General features: G+C 40.9%; 1 protein-coding gene and 1 non-coding gene across 9 annotated transcripts in view; both read left to right on the forward strand.

Annotated features, from left to right (window-relative positions):
- ATP10D (ATPase phospholipid transporting 10D (putative)) overlaps positions 1-21,163 on the forward strand; it is a 136,222-nt gene that overhangs the window by 112,284 nt on the left and 2,775 nt on the right. For all 8 annotated transcript variants that reach the window (XM_024993336.2, XM_024993335.2, XM_024993338.2 and 5 more), the window contains 4 exons: positions 6,280-6,480; positions 11,198-11,278; positions 12,566-12,670; positions 17,121-17,308. In XM_024993336.2, coding sequence (XP_024849104.1) covers positions 6,280-6,480; positions 11,198-11,278; positions 12,566-12,670; positions 17,121-17,308 — 575 coding nt within the window. The remainder of the gene's footprint in view (positions 1-6,279; positions 6,481-11,197; positions 11,279-12,565; positions 12,671-17,120; positions 17,309-21,163) is intronic.
- Positions 8,665-8,737, forward strand: TRNAC-GCA (transfer RNA cysteine (anticodon GCA)). The gene has a single exon. It is a non-coding gene; the product is annotated as a tRNA-Cys (tRNA).

Here is a 21,163-nt window from a genome sequence, read left to right on the forward strand (position 1 = left end):
AAGCACAAGTGGAATCCAGATAGCCAGCAGAAATATCAATAACCTCAGATATGCTGATGACACCACCCTTACGCAGAAAGCAAAGAAGAACTAAAGAGCCTCTTGATGAAAGTGAAAGAGGAGAGTGAGAAAGTTGGCTTAAAGCTCAACATTCAGAAAACTAGGATCATGACATCCAGTCCCATCACTTCATGGCAAATAGATGGGGAAACAGTGGACACAGTGACAGACTTTATTTTCTTAGGCTCCAAAATCACTGCAGATGGTGATTGGCTCCATGAAATTAAAAACACGCTTGTTCCTTGGAAGAAAAGCTATGACCAACCTAGACAGTATATTAAAAAGCAGAGACATTACTTTACCAACAAAGGTCCATCTAGTCAAAGCTATGGTTTTTCCAGTAGTCATGTATGGATGTGAGAGTTGGACTATAAAGAAAGCTGAGTGCCGAAGAATTGATGCTTTTGAACCGTGGTGTTGGAGAAGACTCTTGAGAGTCCCTTGGACTGCAAGGATATCAAACCAGTCAAACCTAAAGGAAATCAGTCCTGATATTCATTGGAAGGACTGATGCTAAAGCTGAAACTCCAATACTTTGGCCATCTGATGCAAAGGACTGACTTATTTGAAAAGACCCTGGTGCTGGGAAATATTGAAGGCAGGAGGAGAAGGGGACGATCGAAGATGAGATGGTTAGATAGCATCACCAACTCTATGGACATGAGTTTGAGCAAACTCCGGGAGCTGGTGATGGACAGGGAAGCCTGGAGTGCTGCATTCCCTGGGGTCGCAGAGTCAGACATGACTGAGTGACTGAACTGAGCTGAACATTCAAAGTTTTAATAAAAAACTTTACAAAAATATTTGAAATGCACAATGTCTCTGTCTGAGTGTTGACTGTAGGTTAGGCTGTGATTTTAATGTAAAATTCCAGGACTTAGTGGTCTGTGACTTTAAGAAAGGAGCCCCTCTCCTAGGTTTCATTTTCATATCTTTGCATTTTTCTACTTCTATTAATATTATAATGCCCTGATTCAGCAGTGAAAAATCCACCTGCAATGTAGACACAAGTTTGATCCCTGGGTCAGTAAGATCCCCTGAAAAAGGAAATGGAAAACCCATTCCAGTATTGCCAGGATAATCCCAGAGGAGGAGCCTGATGGGTTACACTCCAGGGTTAACAAAGAGTCCGTTACGACTTGGCGACTAAACAAACAGCAGGAGTTATGATGCAGCCCACTCCACCACTCCCTCCTTTTAACTCCATATTTCTAGCTAATATTAGAAAGGGATGCCTCATGCTCTTGGAGAGAGAGAATGTTTATTTGTAGAAAGCACATCACCAGGGAGCAGGGACCCCACGGTCTTTCTGCTCTGTAAACCTTGATGGCTGTTCACACTGAAATCCTCTCTACTTGTTTTGCCTCTTTCTTGCCTAGCCAAACAGGGACTGGTTTGTAAACTATGGAGAATAGGGCCAGTATCAGAAGCCATTTGAGTAGCTTAGCTTTCTGAGACTGTGGTTCTTTCATCTTGAACAACTTTTGAGATAGTAATGAAGGCTATGGATTCAGTCCCCAGAATAGAACCCCAAACTGCACATACCCTAAACCACTGTGTTTTCAGGAGCGATTCATAATGTATATCCATGGACCATAGGCTAAGAAACTCTATTCTAAGGATTGTGGCCCCCATCCTAGTGTTCCAAGGTATCTGTGGTGCCAATAATAATATTTTAATCAATTAATGTTAATTAAAAGTCATGTTATTCTTGCCTTGAGAACCCCATGAACAGTATGAAAAGGCAAAAAGATAGGACACTGAGAGATGAACTCCCCAGGTCAGTACGTGCCCAGTATGCTACTGGAGATCAGTGGAGAAATAACTCCAGAAAGAATGAAGGGATGGAGCCAAAGCAGAAACAACACCCAGTTGTGGATGTGACTGATGATAGAAGCAAGGTCTGATGCTCTAAAGAGCAATATTGAATAGGAACTGGAATGTTTGGTACATGAATCAAGGCAAAGTGGAAGTGATCAAAGAGGAGATGGCAAGAGTGAACGTTAACATTCTAGGGATCAGCGAACTAAAATGGACTGGAATGGGTGAATTTAACTCAGATGACCATTATTTCTACTACTGTGGGCAGGAATCCCTTAGAAGAAATGGAGTAGCCGACAAAGGAGTCAACAAAGGAGGCCGAAATGGAGTACTTGGATGCAATCTCAAAAACGACAGACTGATCTCTGTTCGTTTCCAAGGCAAACCGTTCAATATCACGGTAATCCAAGTCTATGCCCTGACCAGTAATGCTGAAGAAGCTGAACTTGAATGGTTCTTTGAAGACCTACAAGAGATTTTAGAACTAACACCCAAAAAAGATGTCCTTTTCATTATAGGGGACTGGAATGCAAAAGGAGGGGGTCAAGAAACACCTGGAGTAACAGGCAGATTTGGCCTTGGAGTACAGAATGATGCAGGGCAAAGGCTAATAGACTTTTGCCAAGAGAACGCACTGGTCATAGCAAACACCCTCTTCCAACAATACAGGAAAAGACTCTACACATGGATATCACTAGATGGCCAACAGCGAAATCAGATTGATTATATTATTTGCAGCCAAAGATAGAGAAGCTCTATACAGTCAGCAAAAACAAGACCAGGAGCTGACTGTGACTCAGATCATGAACTCCTTATTGCCAAATTCAGACTTAAATTGAAGAAAGTGGGGAAAACCACCAGACCATTCAGGTATGACCTAAATCAAATCCCTTATGATTATACAGTGGAAGTGAGAAATAGATTTAAGGGACTAGATCTGATAGAGTGCCTGAGGTTCATGACATTGTACAGGAGACAGGGATCAACACCATCTCCAAGAAAAAGAAATGCAAAAAAGCAAACTGGCTGTCTGAGGAGGCCTTACAAATAGCTGTGAAAAGAAGAGAAGTGAAGTGAAGTCACTCAGTCGTGTCCGACTCTTTGCGAGCCCGTGGACTGTAGCCCACCAGGCTCCTCCATCCATGGGATTCTCCAGGCAAGAACACTGGAGTGGGTTGCCAAAGAGAAGCAAAAAGCAAAGGTTAAAAGGAAAGATATACCCATCTGAATGCAGAGTTCCAAAGAATAGCAAGGAGAGATAAGAAAGCCTTCCTCAGAAACCAATGCAAAGAAATAGAGGAAAACAATAAAATGGGAAAGACTAGAGATCTTTTCAAGAAAATGAGAGATACCAAGGGAACGTTTCATGCAAAGATGGGCTCAATAAAGGACAGAAATGGTAGGGACCTAACAGAAGCAGAAGATATTAAGAAGAGGTGGCAAGAATACACAGAAGAACCGTACAGAAAAGATCTTCATGACCCAGATAATCATGATGGTGTGATCACTCACCTAGAGCCAGACATCCTGGAACGTGAAGTCAAGTGGGCCTTAGGAAGCATCGCTATGAACAAAGCTAGTGAAGGTGATGAGCTATTCCAGTTGAGCTATTTCAGATCCTAAAAGATGATGCTGTGAAAGTGCTGCACTCAATATGCCAGCAAATTTGGGAACTCAGCAGTGGCCACAGGACTGGAAAAGGTCAGTTTTCATTCCAATCCCAAAGAAAGGCAATGCCAAAGAATGCTCAAACTACCGCACAGTTGTGCTCATCTCACACGGTAGCAAAATAATGCTCAGAATTCTCCAAGCCAGGCTTCAGGAGTACATGAACCATGAACTTCCAGATGTTCAAGCTGGTTTTAGAAAAGGCAGAGGAACCAGAGATCAAATTGCCAACATCTGCTGGATCATTGAAAAAGCAAAGAGAGTTCCAGAAAAACATCTTATTTCTGCTTTATTGACTATGCCAAAGCCTTTGGGTGTGTGGATCACAATAGACTGTGGAAACTTCTTAAAGAGATGGGAATACCAGACCACCTGATCTGCCTCTTGAGAAATCTGTATGCAGGTCAGGAAGCAACAGTTAGAACTGGACATGGAACAACAGACCGGTTCCAAATAGGAAAAGGAATGCAGTAAGGCTGTATGTTGTCACCCTGCTTATTTAACTATATGCAGAGTACATCATGAGAAACGCTGGGCTGGAAGAAACACAAGCTGGAATCAAGATTGCTGGGAGAAATATCAACAACCTCAGATATGCAGATGACACCAACCTTATGGCAGAAAGTGAAGAACTAAGAGCCTCTTGATGAAATTGAGAGAGGAAAGTGAAAAAGTTGGCTTAAAACTCAACATTCAGAAAACTAAGATCATGGCATCTGGTCCCATCACTTCATGGCAAATAGATGGGGAAACAGTGTCAGACTTTATTTTTTTGGGCTCCAAAATCACTGCAGATGGTGATTGTAGCCATGAAAATTAAAAGACGCTTACTCCTTGGAAGGAAAGTTCTGACCAACCTAGACAGCATGTTAAAAAGCAGAGACATTACTTCATCGCCAGAGGTCCGTCTAGTCAAAGCTATGGTTTTTCCAGTAGTCATGTATGGATGTGAGAGTTGGACTATATAGAAACCTGAGTGCTGAAAAATTGATGCTTTTGAACTGTAGTGTTGGAGAAGACTCTTGAGAGTCCCTCAGACTGCAAGGAGATCCAACCAGTCCATCCTAAAGGAGATCAGTCCTGGTGTTCATTGGAAGGACTGATGTTGAAGCTGAAACTCCAATACTTTGGCCACCTGATGTGAAGAGCTGACTCATTTGAAAAGACCCTGATGCTAGGAATGATTGAAGATGAGAGGAGAAGGGGATGACAGAGGATGAGATGGTTGGATGGCATCACCGACTCAATGGACATGAGTTTGGGTAAACTCCAGGAGTTCGTGATGGACAGGGAGGCCTGGCGTGCCATGGGGTCGCAAAGAGTCAGACACGAATGAGCAACTGAACTGAACTAAAAAGGCACTTTATAGTTCATGAGCAGTTTCTAACTGGATCTTGATATTAAGACCTGATGTGGTATAATTCTCTAAGTCTTTTCCAGGCATAGAAACCAAAATTTATAGAGGTTTTTAAAATGACCTAAAGTTTTTACAGTGGTCATGTATGGATGTGAGAGTTGGACTGTGAAGAAGGCTGAGCGCCAAAGAATTGATGCTTTGAACTGTGGTTTTGGAGAAGATTCTTGAGAGTCCCTTGGACTGCAAGGAGATCCAACCAGTCCATTGTGAAGGAGATCAGCCCTGGGATTTCTTTGGAAGGAATGATGCTAAAGCTGAAACTCCAGTACTTTGGCCACCTCATGCAAAGAGTTGACTCACTGGAAAAGACCCTGATGCTGGGAGGGATTGAGGGCAGGAGGAGAAGGGGACGACAGAGGATGAGATGGCTGGATGGCATCACTGACTCGATGGACTTGAGTCTGGGTGAACTCCAGGAGTTGGTGATGGACAGGAAGGCCTGGCGTGCTGCAATTCATGGGGTCGCAAAGAGTCGGACACGACTGAGTGACTGAACTGAACTGAACTGAAAGTCATATAGTCATATAGAAAGTGTCCCCTTGGACTTGAAACAAGACCCCCTAAATCTGAGTTGAATGACCTTTCCTGTGTCCTACATTGCTTCAGGGCAGAAAGCTTTTGCTATTGAAGACTTACTGCACATGAGACAAAATACTGAAACCATGTTGAATGTATGTGCCTGCCTCTGGGATGACCACCTGTCCTGGTTTGCCTGGGTCTGCCCTTGTTTAAGTCGTAAGAGTACTATGTCCTAAGAAACTCCTTTGCTTCAAGCAAACTGAGATGATTGCCCACCCACTGGCACCATCCCACTTCACCACGAAAAGAATAATTGAGAACCCAGAAAGCAATTGAATGAACATGTGTTGTGATGGCTGCCACCTACCAGCACGGGTCCAGCTTCTCTTCATCTGGAACTGGAATGTCTCTATTTGAATCCTGGCTCTGCCACTTATTTGCCGGCTAACTTTAGGCAAGTTCCTTAGCCTCTCCATGCCTCACTTTGCTCATCTGTAAAAATAGGAACAACAATAATTTCCAAGTTGTTACGAAAATTAAATGAATGAATTATAAAGCTCTTAGAACCATGCATGCCAGCACCACATAGTAAACAGTCTGTGTGTGTGTGTGTGTTTTAATAAAACATTTACCAAAAAAAAGCTGTAAGGTCAGCTGTGGTTCTCTATTCTGTCAGCAAAGAAGCTGTACTGAGAGGCTGAGATCACACCATTCAGAACAGCACTGCGTGGCATATGTGGTCATGGCTCTCATAGCAGACTCTAAGATGTGACTTTTTCTCTTTGTGTCCCTAGGCCTACGTGAACCTCCTTTTCTGGTACCAGTTCTTTTGTGGGTTTTCAGGAACATCCATGACTGACTACTGGGTTTTGATCTTCTTCAACCTCCTTTTCACATCTGCACCTCCCGTCATTTATGGAGTCCTGGAGAAAGACGTGTCTGCAGAGACTCTCATGCAGCTGCCCGAGCTCTACAGGAGTGGCCAGAGGTCAGAGGTGGGTGCTACAGCAAAAACGTGCACACCAATACACAGCCGTCGTCAAAGTCAGGCATCTTCCAGGGTGCTTGGCTCAAATACTCTGGTGTATTGAAACGTATCTGAATCATCTGTGTTTGTTTCCAAAGATCTCTACTAATACAACAGACATAAAGTTACTCATTTCTGAGAGAAAAGAAAACTTTGAAAGACCTCAGGTGCTTCTAAGAAGAAATCCAGTCTTCAGACCTTACAAATAACATTATCTAGTATTTCCTAAACCCCCGGCGCCTTCTCTTGGGCAAACTATGACGTATTCACAGTCCCATTTATCTTCACAAAGCACTTTGAGAGAGAACCTGGTGGTGTTCCCATTCTAAGATGAAGAATCTGAACTTCAAAGGGGCTGATGAATTTTTCCAGAAATCTCATAGCTATGAAAAAAAAAAAATAGCAGAACTGGGATGGGAACCCTTCTTAGTCTGGTTCTGAAGCCAAAATTAAATTCTTCAGGTTTTACTGTCATGTGAAATAGTGGCATGATCTTACTGCCTCCCTCTCCCTAAACCTGTGTCCACCTTCCACTTAATTAACTTCTCAGTCCTGTCCACCCACCTCCGATATATCCCTTATATCTGTCCCCTCTCCATCCTTCTCTCTGCCCTCATTACCTCTTACCCAAAATATTATAATCACCAATTGAGCTAGTTGTCTCAAAACTCTTTTCATTTGTCCAGTTCATCTTTTACAAAATTAATAACTATTTTTGAGATAGCCTTATGAACATTATGTAATGCCTCTTATATGCCAGGCATATATATATGCATACATACATTTATGTATGTAAGGTGCTTAGCATACATAAATGTAATTCTCAAAATGACTCTGCAGAATAGGTGCTATCGTTAGCCACTCTGTAGATGAGGAAAGTAAGGCACAGGGAGGTATCTTAAGTAATCCACCCATGTCACCGAGCTCATGGGTGGCGCAGATGAACCCCAGTTCCCAAGCCTCTGCTGCGTTGCTGAAAGAACATTGATGTTATCTTCACTCCCTGGGTGCTCCCAACCCCTTTGCTATTTAATGGCCAGAAATCCAAAGTGCTCTCACAAGTGCTCAGGATCACAGGGACTGAGGTGGACCAGCAACCTGTAGATACCTGTAAATGGACAAAGCTGAGGGCTTAGTCTGGTAAAATATTCTAGCCTTAAGAAGAAGTCTGTGTTAGTCAGGACTCTTCGGTTTCAGGTGACAGAAAACCACCTCAAATTGGCTTAATGAAAAAGGGAAATATATTGGCCCCATAACTGCAAAATCGAGGACTAATGGTGACATCTATTATTCTTTTTTTAATTTAATTTTTATTTTGTACTGGAGTGTAGTTGATTTACAATGCTGTGTAAGACACCATTATTCTTAAATCAGATGTAAATGTGCTGGTTATGACTCCGTGGCTCAGCTGACGGTGACAGTGTTAGTTGCTCAGTCACGTCCAACTCTTTGCAATGCCGTGGACTGTAGCTTGCCAGGGTCCTCTGTCCATTGGATTCTCAAGGCAAGAATACTGAAGGGGGTTGCCATTCTCTTCTCTAGGGGATCTTCCCTACCCAGGCATCGAATTCAGGTCTTGTGTGTTGGGATTTGAGTCCTATGCTTTTCCCTGTGTGTATCGTTGTGACTAGAAAGATCATTTTCTCACCAACCAGACCTGGGATATGGATCTTTCCTGAGGGCAGAGCTTAACCACGTGGACAGGATTGGGAAAGAGGATTTCCTGTCAAAGGGCTGGAGAAATGAAAATGAGACCCATGGTAAAAATTCATGCATTGGGTTTCACTGGACTCACTATTCTGAAGACACTGACCCAGAACAGCACATGTTACAAATGATGGGTGATGGTTAGCCCGAGTTTACATTCTGGCTCAGTGGTATGTGACCTTGGTAAGTTACTTAACTTGCCTGTACTCCAGTTTCTTTATTTATGGAGATTATGTGAAGATTAAGTAAGATAATATGTATAAAAGTTCAGCCATATTACACTCTCAATGTTGTTTTTACCCCACCCCTAGACTTAACCAGAAATTTGAGGAAATCCTAAATATAAAATGATGCTTTATTTTTGTCTATCCAACTTTCTTCTGGCTTGAACTGCCTTTCCAGACTGGAAAGTAAGTTAATATCCTTAGGCTCATGGGTATGGGCTTCCCTGATAGCTCAGTTGGTAGAGAGTCTGCCTGCAATGCAGGAGACCCTGGTTTGATTCCAGGGTCAGGAAAATCGGCTGGAGAAGGGATACGCTACCCTCTCCAGTATTCTTGGGCTTCTCTTGTGGCTCAGCTTGTAAAGACTCCGCCTGCAATTCGGGAGATGTGGGTTCAATCTCTGGTTTGGGAAGATCCCCTGGAGAAGGGAAAGGCTCATGGGGCAGTCAATGCAAGGAAAAGTCAGCTTCCAGGGAGGAGGAAATCCTTACAGTTCTTCAGTTTCATCCAATTCATTTCAATCAAAGAACCAAATGGGGTATTCTAAAAAAGTCCAATCTGACTTAAGGTTCAAAGCCAGGGGTGCAGAAATGTGTGGCTGACAGTAATGAAGTTGTCCTGCACCCCAGGTCTAAGTAAAATTCCAAGTCCATTGAGGAAAGAAGGATAGAAGGGAGATCTTTAATGTTTTTATAGCTGGTGTTTCAGAAGCCCATTTGTACAGCCTGAAGATTGTAATTGGTCTTTACCCTGGAAGAGTTGAGGTCATTGTTTCCTGTTGTTGAGCCCTGCTATCAATTCTGTGCACACAGTGTTCTACTGAGCTGGCCAGTTTTGTAATACATGGTGATTGCAGGCAGTGTCCCAGCATGTGGCTATTGATAAAAGGTAATTGATTTCATTGATTTACCTTCCAGAAGAGCTGTCCTTTCTGTGAACTTGGCCTCCAAACAAATTCTGTTTTATGTTTGGGCCATTTCCTGTCTTTGGTGTCATGAAAGATAACTTTCCAGGGTTATAGCATCTCTCTCCTTGAAAGGAGATGGGTCTGGAAGGCCGCAGTGAGAGGTGTCCCTTCCAAACAGCTGTCATCTATTACCATCTTTCTTCACCCACACAGCCTTCTGGCTTTAACCTCATGTCCAGATTTTTGCCTCTCAGTTTCCAGGGATCTCATGAGTTACTCCTTTCAGCCTCTCATCTGTCTTATCTTTGACACTTCTCTACCCCGAAGTCCCCTAATTCACATGACTGTGAAGAAGGTGTACTTGTTACCTTTTGGCTCTAGGTATTTTGAGCAGCCTCCATTCCCCTAGAAGCATGGAGCTATATTTTAACTTACCCTGGAATTATTCTCTCTTGTCCAATGACATTTTGGTGGCCCTTTTGACTCCGCTGCATTCTCTTCCACCCATTTGATTGTGCTTAGTTTATGGACACTCGAAGAAAGGCAGGTAGAAGATTCCATCATTCCAATGAGAAATTGTAACAGAAGATACAGGGGAAAGTAGACTGGAAACCATCACTCTTCATCACTTTGATTTTTCCAGAGGACAAAGAAATTAAAAAACAAAAGAAAAAAAGATAGAGGCCTCAAACTTCTTTTGAGGGCTGGAAGAATGTATATGGAGATTTCGAACACTTATAAAGTTTTAGAAGACAGCTACCCATTTTGAAGAAAATTTCAGCCTCTTTTTTCATTTTAAAGGAAATAAGACTATAAACATGTTAAGAAAAGGAAAAAGTAGCTCAAAGGCATGATATATGTGTTGTCATTTTTGTCCGTGGCAGACATCACTAATAAACCATAGCCCTCCATCCTTCCTGTCAGGTCTGAATGGAGCCTCAGAATCCTTCTGTACACACAGTATTATTTGTTCAGAATTATCTTTTATTTGAAAACCTGTTTTCAATCATTTGGTATTTATACTTGATCTTTCTCTTTCTGCAGGCTTCTGGTAGGAAGCAGTTTAGCACATGAAAAGTTAGGTAAAAATAGTTTATTAATCCGAGAAATATTTGTTGGGTACTTGCTGTATACCAGGCACTGTTTTAATCACTTGAATAAAAGAATCTAGGTCCCACTTTATGAAGCTTGCATTCTGTTGAGAGAAACAGGAAATGATTAGGTAAACAAGATGATTTCCGATTGTGAGGAAAGATTTCTAAGGATCCCTGGTGTTAATAGTAAATGATAACTGGACATAACTTTTAGATTGGTCTGGGGTCTATGCCTCTATGAAGAGTGATATTTGAATTAGGGTATGAATAATGAGGACCTGGTTGTGTAGGAGGTCTAGGAAGAATTTCTAGCAGAGATAACAGCACAGGGGAAGCCCTGAGGAAAGAAGGGATTTGGCATATTTGAGAAACAGATGAAGTCTGTGTGTTGGGAGGATGGTGAATGAAGATTAGACCAGGAGGGTGTGACCCTGGAGAGCAGGGATTTCAATGAGAAGACCACACAGGACCTCCTAGATCATGGGAAGGGACTAAGATTGATCCAGTGTTAGAAGCAATACAAGTTGAGGAGTTCCTTCAGGTTTTTTTTCACCTGTGAACTCATTTTATTCAATTGTCACCCCCTCATTCTTTCACTATTACTTACAGATCTGACCTTTGTCATGAATGAGAGACTGAAGGAGTAGAGTTTTCTCTCAGAGAAGCAAAACAAGCCCTGGCTGGGGGTGTTCCTTGATTTTGCTTTGACCCTTATTAATCTTTCTCCCTCCCCAATGTCTTCTTTGTTTTCAGGCATACTTACCCCTCACCTTCTGGATCACTTTGTTGGACGCCTTTTATCAGAGCCTGGTCTGCTTCTTCGTGCCTTACTATGTGAGTCCTTGTTCACTCAAAGGATTTGTTGTTAATGAATAAATGGTGCCTCTTTGTTCTCTGTCACTGGTGTCAGCATTTAGAGTAGGTATACGAGGGTAGATTGCTCATGGAATTAAGTTATTAACTAAATATAATGCTTCTAAATATATAACTAAACTAAATATATAACTAAATATAATGCTAAATATAATGCTTCTCTCAAATATGGTAGGGTAGTGGGTTAAATTTGAAGAGAGGTACCTAGATGGTAGGTAACGGGTTAAATTTGAAGAGAAGCGCCTAGCTGCATCCTTTTGGTTCTCTTTTTAGCCCTGTACTGCTTGATAATTTTCATCAATGACTTGAATAAAGTTGAAAGCCTGGCGTATAATTAGATGAGTCAAAATCAGAGAGGCAAAGTCAGAATATGAAAGCTATTATTAGTCAGTGCTGGACTAATTCTACCAGGATGACATTCAGAGTATTAAATTTAAGTAGTATCCCCCAAACTAAAAATTTAATAAAAAAAAAAAAAACACCCTGTTATTGCAGGTAAAAAATGGAAAAAATATGACTAAACAAAGAATTAATTTAAAAAATTTAGACCAATACCAAGCAGCATGATATAGTTGCCCATTCACCCACCTCCCTCGCCAGAAGAAAACGCTAATTTGATCATGGATGGTTAACAAAAGTTCATTAACAAAAAGGGAAAAGGTAATAGTCTTTAACAATTTTCATTCTTTATTCAAATAAAACTACTTGAATTTACCCACCTAGAATATTCAAGGTATACTGTATTTCAAGAGGAATATAAGTAAGGCAATCTAAAGTATATTTAGAAAAGAATGACTAGAATTGTAAAATATCAGAAACCTGTGTCATGTGAGGAGTACTTTAAGGACTTGAAGACATAAGCATATGAAAGGGGTGGATATTTACTTAACCATGATAAAAACTCAAGTTAGTCATAGTATCTGCTTCAAAGGTTTGCAGCTCTGTTAAGTGGAACATATTTGAAATTTCTGTGTACTTCAAAGAATCAGAAGCATAAGTAAAAGAATCAAGGAAGATGAATTAAGATTCAGAATAAAAAATAATTCCAACTGAAAAATCCAAAGATTAGCTGGCCTGTCTGGGATTCAGTCTCTTTTTCTAAAAATGTTCAAGTTTATTCTAAATGACCAATTATTAAGAACACTGAAGAAAGGGACTCAGTCCTCATTTGGGCCATGGAATAAAGTGATGATACACCAGAGTGTGCACAACTCTCCAAGATCACCAACTTTTATCCTCTCTTTGTAGACCTACCAGGGCTCAGACATTGACATCTTTACATTTGGAAACCCCCTGAACACAGCTGCTCTGTTCGTCATTCTCCTCCATCTGGTGATAGAAAGCAAGAGTTTGGTGAGTGGTTTTTCTGCCTCTGAAGTAGCCTGCAACTGTTCTTGGGGAAATGTCTTCATGCCTAGAAAACAAATGGTAAAGAGAAGAGTAATGACTCCAAGGAAGAAGCCACTCTCACAGCCACTCTTGTGGATTGTTGAGCGCTGTTACGCTAAGGTTAATGTGCGGCCAGGGGCAGTGGGGAACACCTGCCTGGTCCGCTTGGTGGTGCTCATGGTGTGAATGGTTCATGGTGTGAGTCAGGCTGGAGAAATAATTACTAGCATTGGCCAGCATTCTTCAAGACCAAGCTGATGCCTTTCAACTAAAATGAAAACAGGTGTTGTGCCATAATCCTGGTATAGTGACTTTTGTAAGTAATGATTTTATGCTTTTCTCATAAACAAAAAAAATTTTTTTTCTCCCTCCAAAAGTTTTACCATCCATTTCATTTATACCTAGGTCTTTTTGAACTTAGTTGTCAACTAAATGATAAAGTTAAGTCTTTTCTTCAAAGTGATTGCAGGATAGCTATGAAACAAAGCTAGTATGGAAACTGCCTCTGTAATTATTTATGCTGCTCATTCACTTCCATTGTTTCTGCTGTCGTCAAAGCCTCTGTCATTTCTTCCTGAATTATAGCTACAGCCTCCTTGATCTTCTCACCTTGACTCTTGACTCTGCTGGCCCTTCTCTACAAAGCAATCAAAATCATCCTTTTGAAATATAAATCACACCTTTTTGCTCTCCTTTGGGTAAAACCCTTCAGTGGCTTCCGATTTTACTTGGAATAAAATCTAAAAGCCCTAAGACAGCCTATTATGCTTCATGCAGCCATGCCGCCTCTTCTTTCTCCAATGTCATTTCCACTTATTTGTGGACTAGCACCACACTGTCCCTCTTTTTCTCAGGTACAGTGAGCTCATTAGCACATCAGGGTCTTAGCACTGACCATATCTTCTGATGGGAGCATCCCTTGCTTACTTTTGGATCCCTGTACTTTACCCAGATCAAAAGTTTTTGTTTCTTTAGCTTTTTTTGGTTTCAGCAAAAATGCTGCTTCTCTCAGGCAGCATTTCCTTTCCTAACCATCCATCTTCTCCTATTATCCTCTTACTTTATTCATAATCCTAATAATAATTTATAATTCTTCATTTAATTATGTGATTATACTATTCATGTTTGTCTTCTACATTAGACTGTAATCTTCTTGAGGGCAGAATTCATGTTTTGTTTACCATTGTATACCCGTATCTAGGACAAGGCTGGCACACAGTAGGTGCTCAAAAAATATTTGAATAAATAAATGAATAATTAAATAACCAATGTTTGAGGTGATTTAACATCTTACTGGTGATGCATTTTATATAGGAAATAGCCTGGTGAAATTACAGTTTTAAATGATATATGAGGTTATATCATGAGATTATAATTTTTTATAATCTCATGATGTAATAATTTTTTAGGTAGGGCTGAATATTTTTGGCATCACATGCTTTGCTTATAACCTTCTATAACCAAACTTTATAAGCCTAAAGTATTATAAAAAGTTTATATCTACAGATACCAGATGGGAAGAGTAAAGGGAATTCTAGAACTAAAATATTGGGGATTATTTTAGTATGTATTTAATTTCATTTTTAAACTCTTATGTAGATACTTTTGGCTACTACCTAAGGAAATGTCATAAGTTCTGATGTCAAAAGGTGTTGCAAAGATGCTAATATGCCAAGTGTCCGTTTGGGTTCAGTGGTTATGAGCAACAGCAATCTATTTTAGCTAACCTGAGCAAATAGAAAAGTTATTAAAAATATATTGAAGAATCATAGTAAAACAAACAAAAAGATGTCCTGAGGATTCAGAGTGACTCGAGATCCAGGGAACAGAAAGCAATGGATAAGCTTGTCAGGGTGGCACTGCAGTCTGAACTGGTCCCAGTCATTTTCTCTCTTGCCTCATTCGTTGTGTTCCAAATTCAGTCCCTGGTGACAGAATTCTATTTCCTTAACTCCAGTCACAGGCTTTGGCGAAAGAGGAAGGTTTTGTCAAGATTGCACATAATCCTGGGAGTCTTCACTAAGAGAAGGGAAGCAGAAGCGAGGTGCTAAGAACAATGAGTACTATATAAAGAATGTATCATTAAAGGATTGTTTCTCACACTGCAGGGTGGGATAGAGCTCATGGCCTCCGGAGGTCTACTGTCAGTAACAGTCATTCCGAGAATATGAGTTGGTTTCCATCACCTTTTACTCACCATCTCACTGTCACTTCTCCCCTCTCCCTGTTGGTTTTTACCCAGCATCCCTTGACTTTATCTGCATCCATTTATTTAAACAAGTCAACTCCATCAAGTTACTTCTCACTTGCCAAAAGTACTTCTTAAAAGGAAAAAGAAAACCCTGGCAGTAGGGCTCAGTGAGAAGGAAAAACATTTGATAAAGAAAAAAAACCATTGTCTTTGGAGGCATAAAGATCTTTTTTTTAACTGGAGAAGCCCTAGTTGCTTTACAGTGTTTTATTTTCTGCTGTACAACAAGGTGAATCCGCTATGAAAGTGAAAGTGTTAGTCACTCAGTCAAGTCCCACTCTTTGTGAACCCATGGACCATAGCCTGCCAGGCTTCTCTGTCCATGGAATTTTCCAGGCAAGAATACTGGGGTGGATAGCCATTCCATTCTCCAGGGGATCTTCCCGACTCAGGGATCAAACCCGGATCTATATTTATACATATATCCCCTCCCTCTTGGAACTTCCACGCATCCCACCCCTCTGGGTCACCATAAGCACTGAGCTGAACTCCCCGTGCTATACAGCAGCTTCCCACTAGCCATCCGTTTACATATGGCACTGCTCGTATGTCAGTCCCATTCTCCCAATTAACCCCCCTCCTTGTGTCCACATGTCTACTCCCTATATCTGCGTTGGCATAAGGATCTTTTTTGTTTGTTTGTTTGTTTTTGGCATAAGGATCTTAATTGAGGATTCATCCAACATTTTCTGAGCATTTTGTGCATGTTTACAAAATATGAACTGTTTTGTGATTTTTGTGAAGATATCTATCCTGGGAAAATACTTTGCAAGGTGAAAAAGAAAACAGAAAATTGCATCTTGTTTGAGAATTTTAGGCCTAGAAAGTAAAGAAGATTAATAAAAGCATTCTTCCCCCAAAAGACTAATAAATACCACCATGGTGTACACAGTGATTTTAGGTGGGACTGTACACTGCACTAAATAACACGACTAGATAATGTGAAAGTGACTCTCTTTCATACTTTAGATTATGTTAAACAAGTCTGTTTGGGGCTATCATGTTTTATCACAGTAACTCTTGCTAATTTCCTTTTGTAACAAACATAGATCAGACTCCAGACTCAAAGCTGTTATGATAGGAAATGCAGATATTACATTTAAGGTAGTGATCTGCTTTTCTTTCTAAATAAAGTTATTTAGTGAGCCTGTTTATAGCAAAATAATAAAAATAATAATGCAAGCTCTGTGTAGTTATGAAGGTGGATGGGTTATAATGTGATATACAAAGATGTGTATCTTGTTCATGTAGAGTTACTAAGGTTGCAGAGAACTTCAGAGCGATTATCCTCCAAGGAGTGGCTCAGTGACCTAAGCCATGTCTTGTAGCTGTACCACCTGAAATTATTCCCAAAAAGAACATCTTGGTCAAACATGGAAAGAAAGGAGACAGTATGGAAAATTGCACGTCTGCTCTTCCATGCTTCTAACTGGAAATTTTTGCACATCCCTTCCATTCATATTTCTTTGGTCCAAGCAAGACATAGCCATGCTTATTTCAAGGGAGTGGGGAAATGCAATTCTTTTGAGTGTTTATTAGAGGCAGAGAATGAGATATTGGTGATCAACAGTGATATCTACCACCTACTTAAATGGATAAAGTTTGAAGTTCACTGGATTAAGGTATTATCTCAAAGAAGAAACAGACCACTAAGTGACTATGTGGAAAAATAAGGAGAAAATCCTAATACCTCATGGAGCATGTGTGTATGTTAGTCACTTAGTTGTGGGACTCTGCGACCCCATGGACTGTAGTCCACCAGGCTCCTCTGTCCATGGGGTTTCCCAGGCAAGCATACTGGAGTATATTGTCAGTCCCTTCTCCAGGGGATCTTCCTGACGCAGGGATCGAACCTGGGTCTCCCACACTGCGGGCAGATTCTTTACCATCTGAGCCACCTGGAAAGCCCAAGCATGGACAATACAAAATGAGCTAGTCATCAGAGTTACTTTTTGGCATTTGATTTCATTTTATATAACTTAAACAGTGATATGAACTATTCATGAAGGATGCTCTTGTGCTTCGATATTTTGTGTTTTGTTCACTGATTTGTTATACCGTTTACCCACTGCTTAAATACAATGTTTCTTCAAAAGAGCAGATTTTGCCAGACTGTGAAACCATCAGAGTGTATTCATTTCCCTTGCTCTTCTTGTCTTGCAGACTTGGATCCACATGCTGGTCATCGCTGGGAGCATCTTGTGCTATTTTTGCTTTGCCTTGGCTTTTGGAGCCATGTGTGTGACTTGCAACCCACCGTCCAACCCCTACTGGATTATGCAGGAGCACATGGCAGATCCAGTGTTCTACTTGGTTTGTGTTCTCACAACCTGTGTTGCTCTACTGCCCAGGTATGGTATTTGTTTTATCATCAGGAGAGTAAGCAAAATCATAGGTTTAGAATTCTTCTAGCCACTACTAAGAATAGATGGTTAGACCGTCATGTTTAGTAGTAGAAAAGTCGGTCTGTGTGGTAGTTAAAATATTGGTTTTATCTCTTTTACCAGAGTACAAAAGTGGCTTAAGCAAATGAAAAGATTTATTTCTCTTTCAAGGAAATTTCTAGTCTAGTTGATAGTCCACAGGGATAGGGCAATTTTGCTTCCCAAAGTTATTGAAGGACTCAGATCCTTTGCTTTGTCTTTTGTTCTGCTGGCTCCCAAGGGCGTTGCCTTCATGTGCATGACTGAAGCTGGTCACCACCAGTACACTCTGGTCCTGGATCCCTGCCCTGCATCTCTGCCTTCAGGAGGGAGAAAGAGAAGATGGAGGGCGTGTAGCTTTCCAACTTTCCTCTTTTTATTCTTTTTCATAATGATATGACCCAGATGTAATATCCATCACTGCTCATATCTCATTACCTAGAATCTGCATATGCAGAACTCTGAGTGGCTAAAATCTGGTGGTTTCTGAAAAAGGGGGGAATGGGTACTGAGAGACATGTAGCAGTCTCAACTAAAACCTATAAACTTTGAAAGCTTACCTCCTTTTGGACTTCAGTTATCTTCCTCATTTAAGTTTAACTCAGTTTCTCATGTGGATGGAAATGGCTAAGATGTGTGCCTGGGTTTTTACTCTATAGGTTCTTCAGACTCTTTAGAGCTTTTCCCCTTTGTAGTTTTATGTAGCTGTTTAGCTGAAAACACTATAGCAAAGAATTGTTCTCCCTTTATAAATATGATATAAACATCAAAATGATGATTTCATATTATTTGCTCACAGGGTTGACAAATTGGCTCACAAGCAACTCTGACCTGCTGCCTGTTTTTATAAATAACATTTTATTGGAACATAGACGTACTTACTAATTTATGTACTGTCTATGGCTGCTTTTGCACTATAATAGCAGAGTTGAATAGTTCCAACACAGACTGTCTGGTTCCCCAAGCCTTACTGTCTGGCCTATTGGATGAAAGTTTGCCAACCCCAATCTGTCACATCATCATAAGTAACAATGGGCACAGACCTTTTGTTGTGGATAGACATCCCTTCTAGAAATGCATAAGAAAAACCCATCTGAGTCATTCTGGGGTGGCTACAATTATATACTTAACTCAGTTTACCAGGGATATTGTTGCTTCTGTAGTTCTCAATGTAATTACCAACTTTCAGATTAAAAACTGACAAGATGAACATGTAAAATTTATGAAGAAACACTTACTTTAAAATTGGAACCTGAACATTTTTTTCAAGTGCATTAACAGTACAGTTTTACTTATTATTGTTGTAGTAACCTGAAAAAACAAACAAGCCCCTAACCCAGCAATCCCACTACTGGCTAATATACTCTGAGAAAACCATAATTGAAAAAGTCACATGTGCCCCAATATTCATAGCAGCACTATTTACAGTGGCTAGGACATGGAAGCAACCTAGATGTTCATCGATGGATGAATGGATAAAGAAGAAGTGGTATATATACACAATGAAATATTCAGCCATAAAAAGGAACGAAATAGTGCCATTTGCAGAGAGGCAAATTTGCAGAGGGGGAGATTTGACACAGACAGGAGAATGCACTTTGACCATGGTAACAGAAATACCTTGGTCACAAGGCAAGGAATGCCTGCAGCCACCAGAAGCTGGAAGAGGCAAGAAATGAATTATCTACAAGAGGGAGCATGGCCTTTCCGACACCTTGATTTTGTTGTTCAGTTCAGTCACTCAGTCATGTCCAACTCTTTGCAACCCCATGGACTGCGCATGCCAGGCTTCCTTGTCCATCACCAACTCCTGGAGCTTGCTCAAACTCATGTCCATCAAGTCAGTGATGCCATCCAACCATCTCATCCTCTGTCATCTGCTTCTCCTGCCTTCAGTCTTGCCCAGCATCAGGGTCTTTTCCAGTGAGTCAGTTCTTCACATCAGATGGCCAAAGTATTAGAGTTTCAGCTTCAACATCAGTCCTTCCAGTGAATATTCAGGGCTGATTTCCTTTAGGATGGACTGGTTTCATCTCCTTGCAGTCCAAGGGACTCTCAAGAGTCTTCTTTAACACCACAGTTCAAAAGCATCAATTCTTCAGCACTCAGCTTTCTTTATAATTCAGCTCTCACACCCATACATGACTATTGGAAAAACCATAGCTTTGAGTAGACGGACCTTTGTTAGCAAAGTAGTGTTTTTGCTTTTAAATATGATGTCTAGTTTGGTCATAGCTTTTCTTCCAAGGAGCGAGCGTCTTTTAATTTCATGGCTGCAGTCACCATCTGCAGTGATTTTGGAGCCCAAGAAAATAAAGTCTGTTACGGTTTCCATTGTTTCCCTGTCTATTTGCCATGAAGTGATGGGACTGGATGCCATGATCTTTGTTTTTTGAGTGTTGAGTTTTAAGCCAGCTTTTTCACTCTCCTCTACCACTTTCATCAAGAGGCTCTTTAGTTCCTCTTCTCTTTCTGCTGTAAGGGTGGCGTCATCTGTGTATCTGAGGTTATTGATGTTTCTCCCAGCAATCTTGATTCCAGTTTGTGCTTCATACAGCCTGGCATTTCGCATGATGTACTCTACTTGTAAGTTAAATAAATAGCGTGACAATACATAGCCTTGACGTACTCCTTTCCCAATTTGGAACCAGTCCGTTGTTCCATGTCCAGTTCTAACTGTTGCTTTTTGACCTTCATACAGATTTCTTGTGAGGCAGGTAAGGTGGTCTGGTATTCCCATCTCTTGAAGAATTTTCCACAGTTTATCATGATCCACACTGTCAAAGGCTTTGCCATAGTCAATAAAGCAGAGGTGGATGTTTTTCTGGAACTCTTTTGCTGTTTTTGTAATCCAGTGGATGTTGGCAATTTGATCTCTGATTCCTCTGCCTTTTCTAAATCCTGCTCAAACACCTGGAAGTTCATGGTTCACGAACTGTTTGAAGCCTGGCCTGAAGAATTTTGAGCATTACTTTGCTAGCATGTAGGATGAGTGCAATTGTACCTTGAACATTCTTTGGCATTGCCTTTCTTTGGGATTGAGATGAAAACACAGATTTCAGAATTCTTGGCCTGCTGAACTGTGAGAAAATAAAGTTCTGTTGTCCTGAGCCAGCACATTTATGGTGTAGCAGCTATAGAAAACAAATGCAGACTTGTATAGGAAGGTGGTACTGCTGTAATAAATACCTAAAAATGTGAAATAGGCTTTGAAATTAGATAATGAGCAGATCCTGGAAAAATTGTGAGGTACATAATAGACTGTTGAATTTTGAGGCATGTATGCAGACTGTCAATAGAACTATGGACCTTAAAGTACCTGCTGGTGAAAATTCAGAAGAAAGTAGAAAGCATGGTCAGAGAAAGTGATATCTTGGAAAATACATAAATGGTCATTAATGGAATGTTGCTAGAAATGTGGGGAGAAGGCAAGGGCACCCCACTCCGGTACTGTTGCCCGGAAAATCCCATGGATGGAGGAGCCTGGTAGGCTGGAGTCCATGGGGTCGCTAAGAGTCAGACACGACTGAGCAACTTCACTTTCACTTTCCACTTTCATGCATTGGAGAAGGAAATGGCAACCCATTCCAGTGTTCTTGCCTGGAGAATCCCATGGACGGAGAAGCCTGTTAGGCTGTAGTCTATGGGGTCGCACAGAGTTAGACACGACTGAAGTGACTTAGCAGCAGCAGCAGCTAGAAATGTGAGTGTTAAAGGTACTGTTGGCAAAGTCTCAGAAGGAAATGAGAAACATTATTGGAAATTGGAGGAAAGGGAGTCTTG

The sequence above is a fragment of the Bos taurus genome, chromosome 6 (assembly GCF_002263795.3).
Source record: "Bos taurus isolate L1 Dominette 01449 registration number 42190680 breed Hereford chromosome 6, ARS-UCD2.0, whole genome shotgun sequence".
Taxonomy (NCBI): domain Eukaryota; kingdom Metazoa; phylum Chordata; class Mammalia; order Artiodactyla; family Bovidae; genus Bos; species Bos taurus.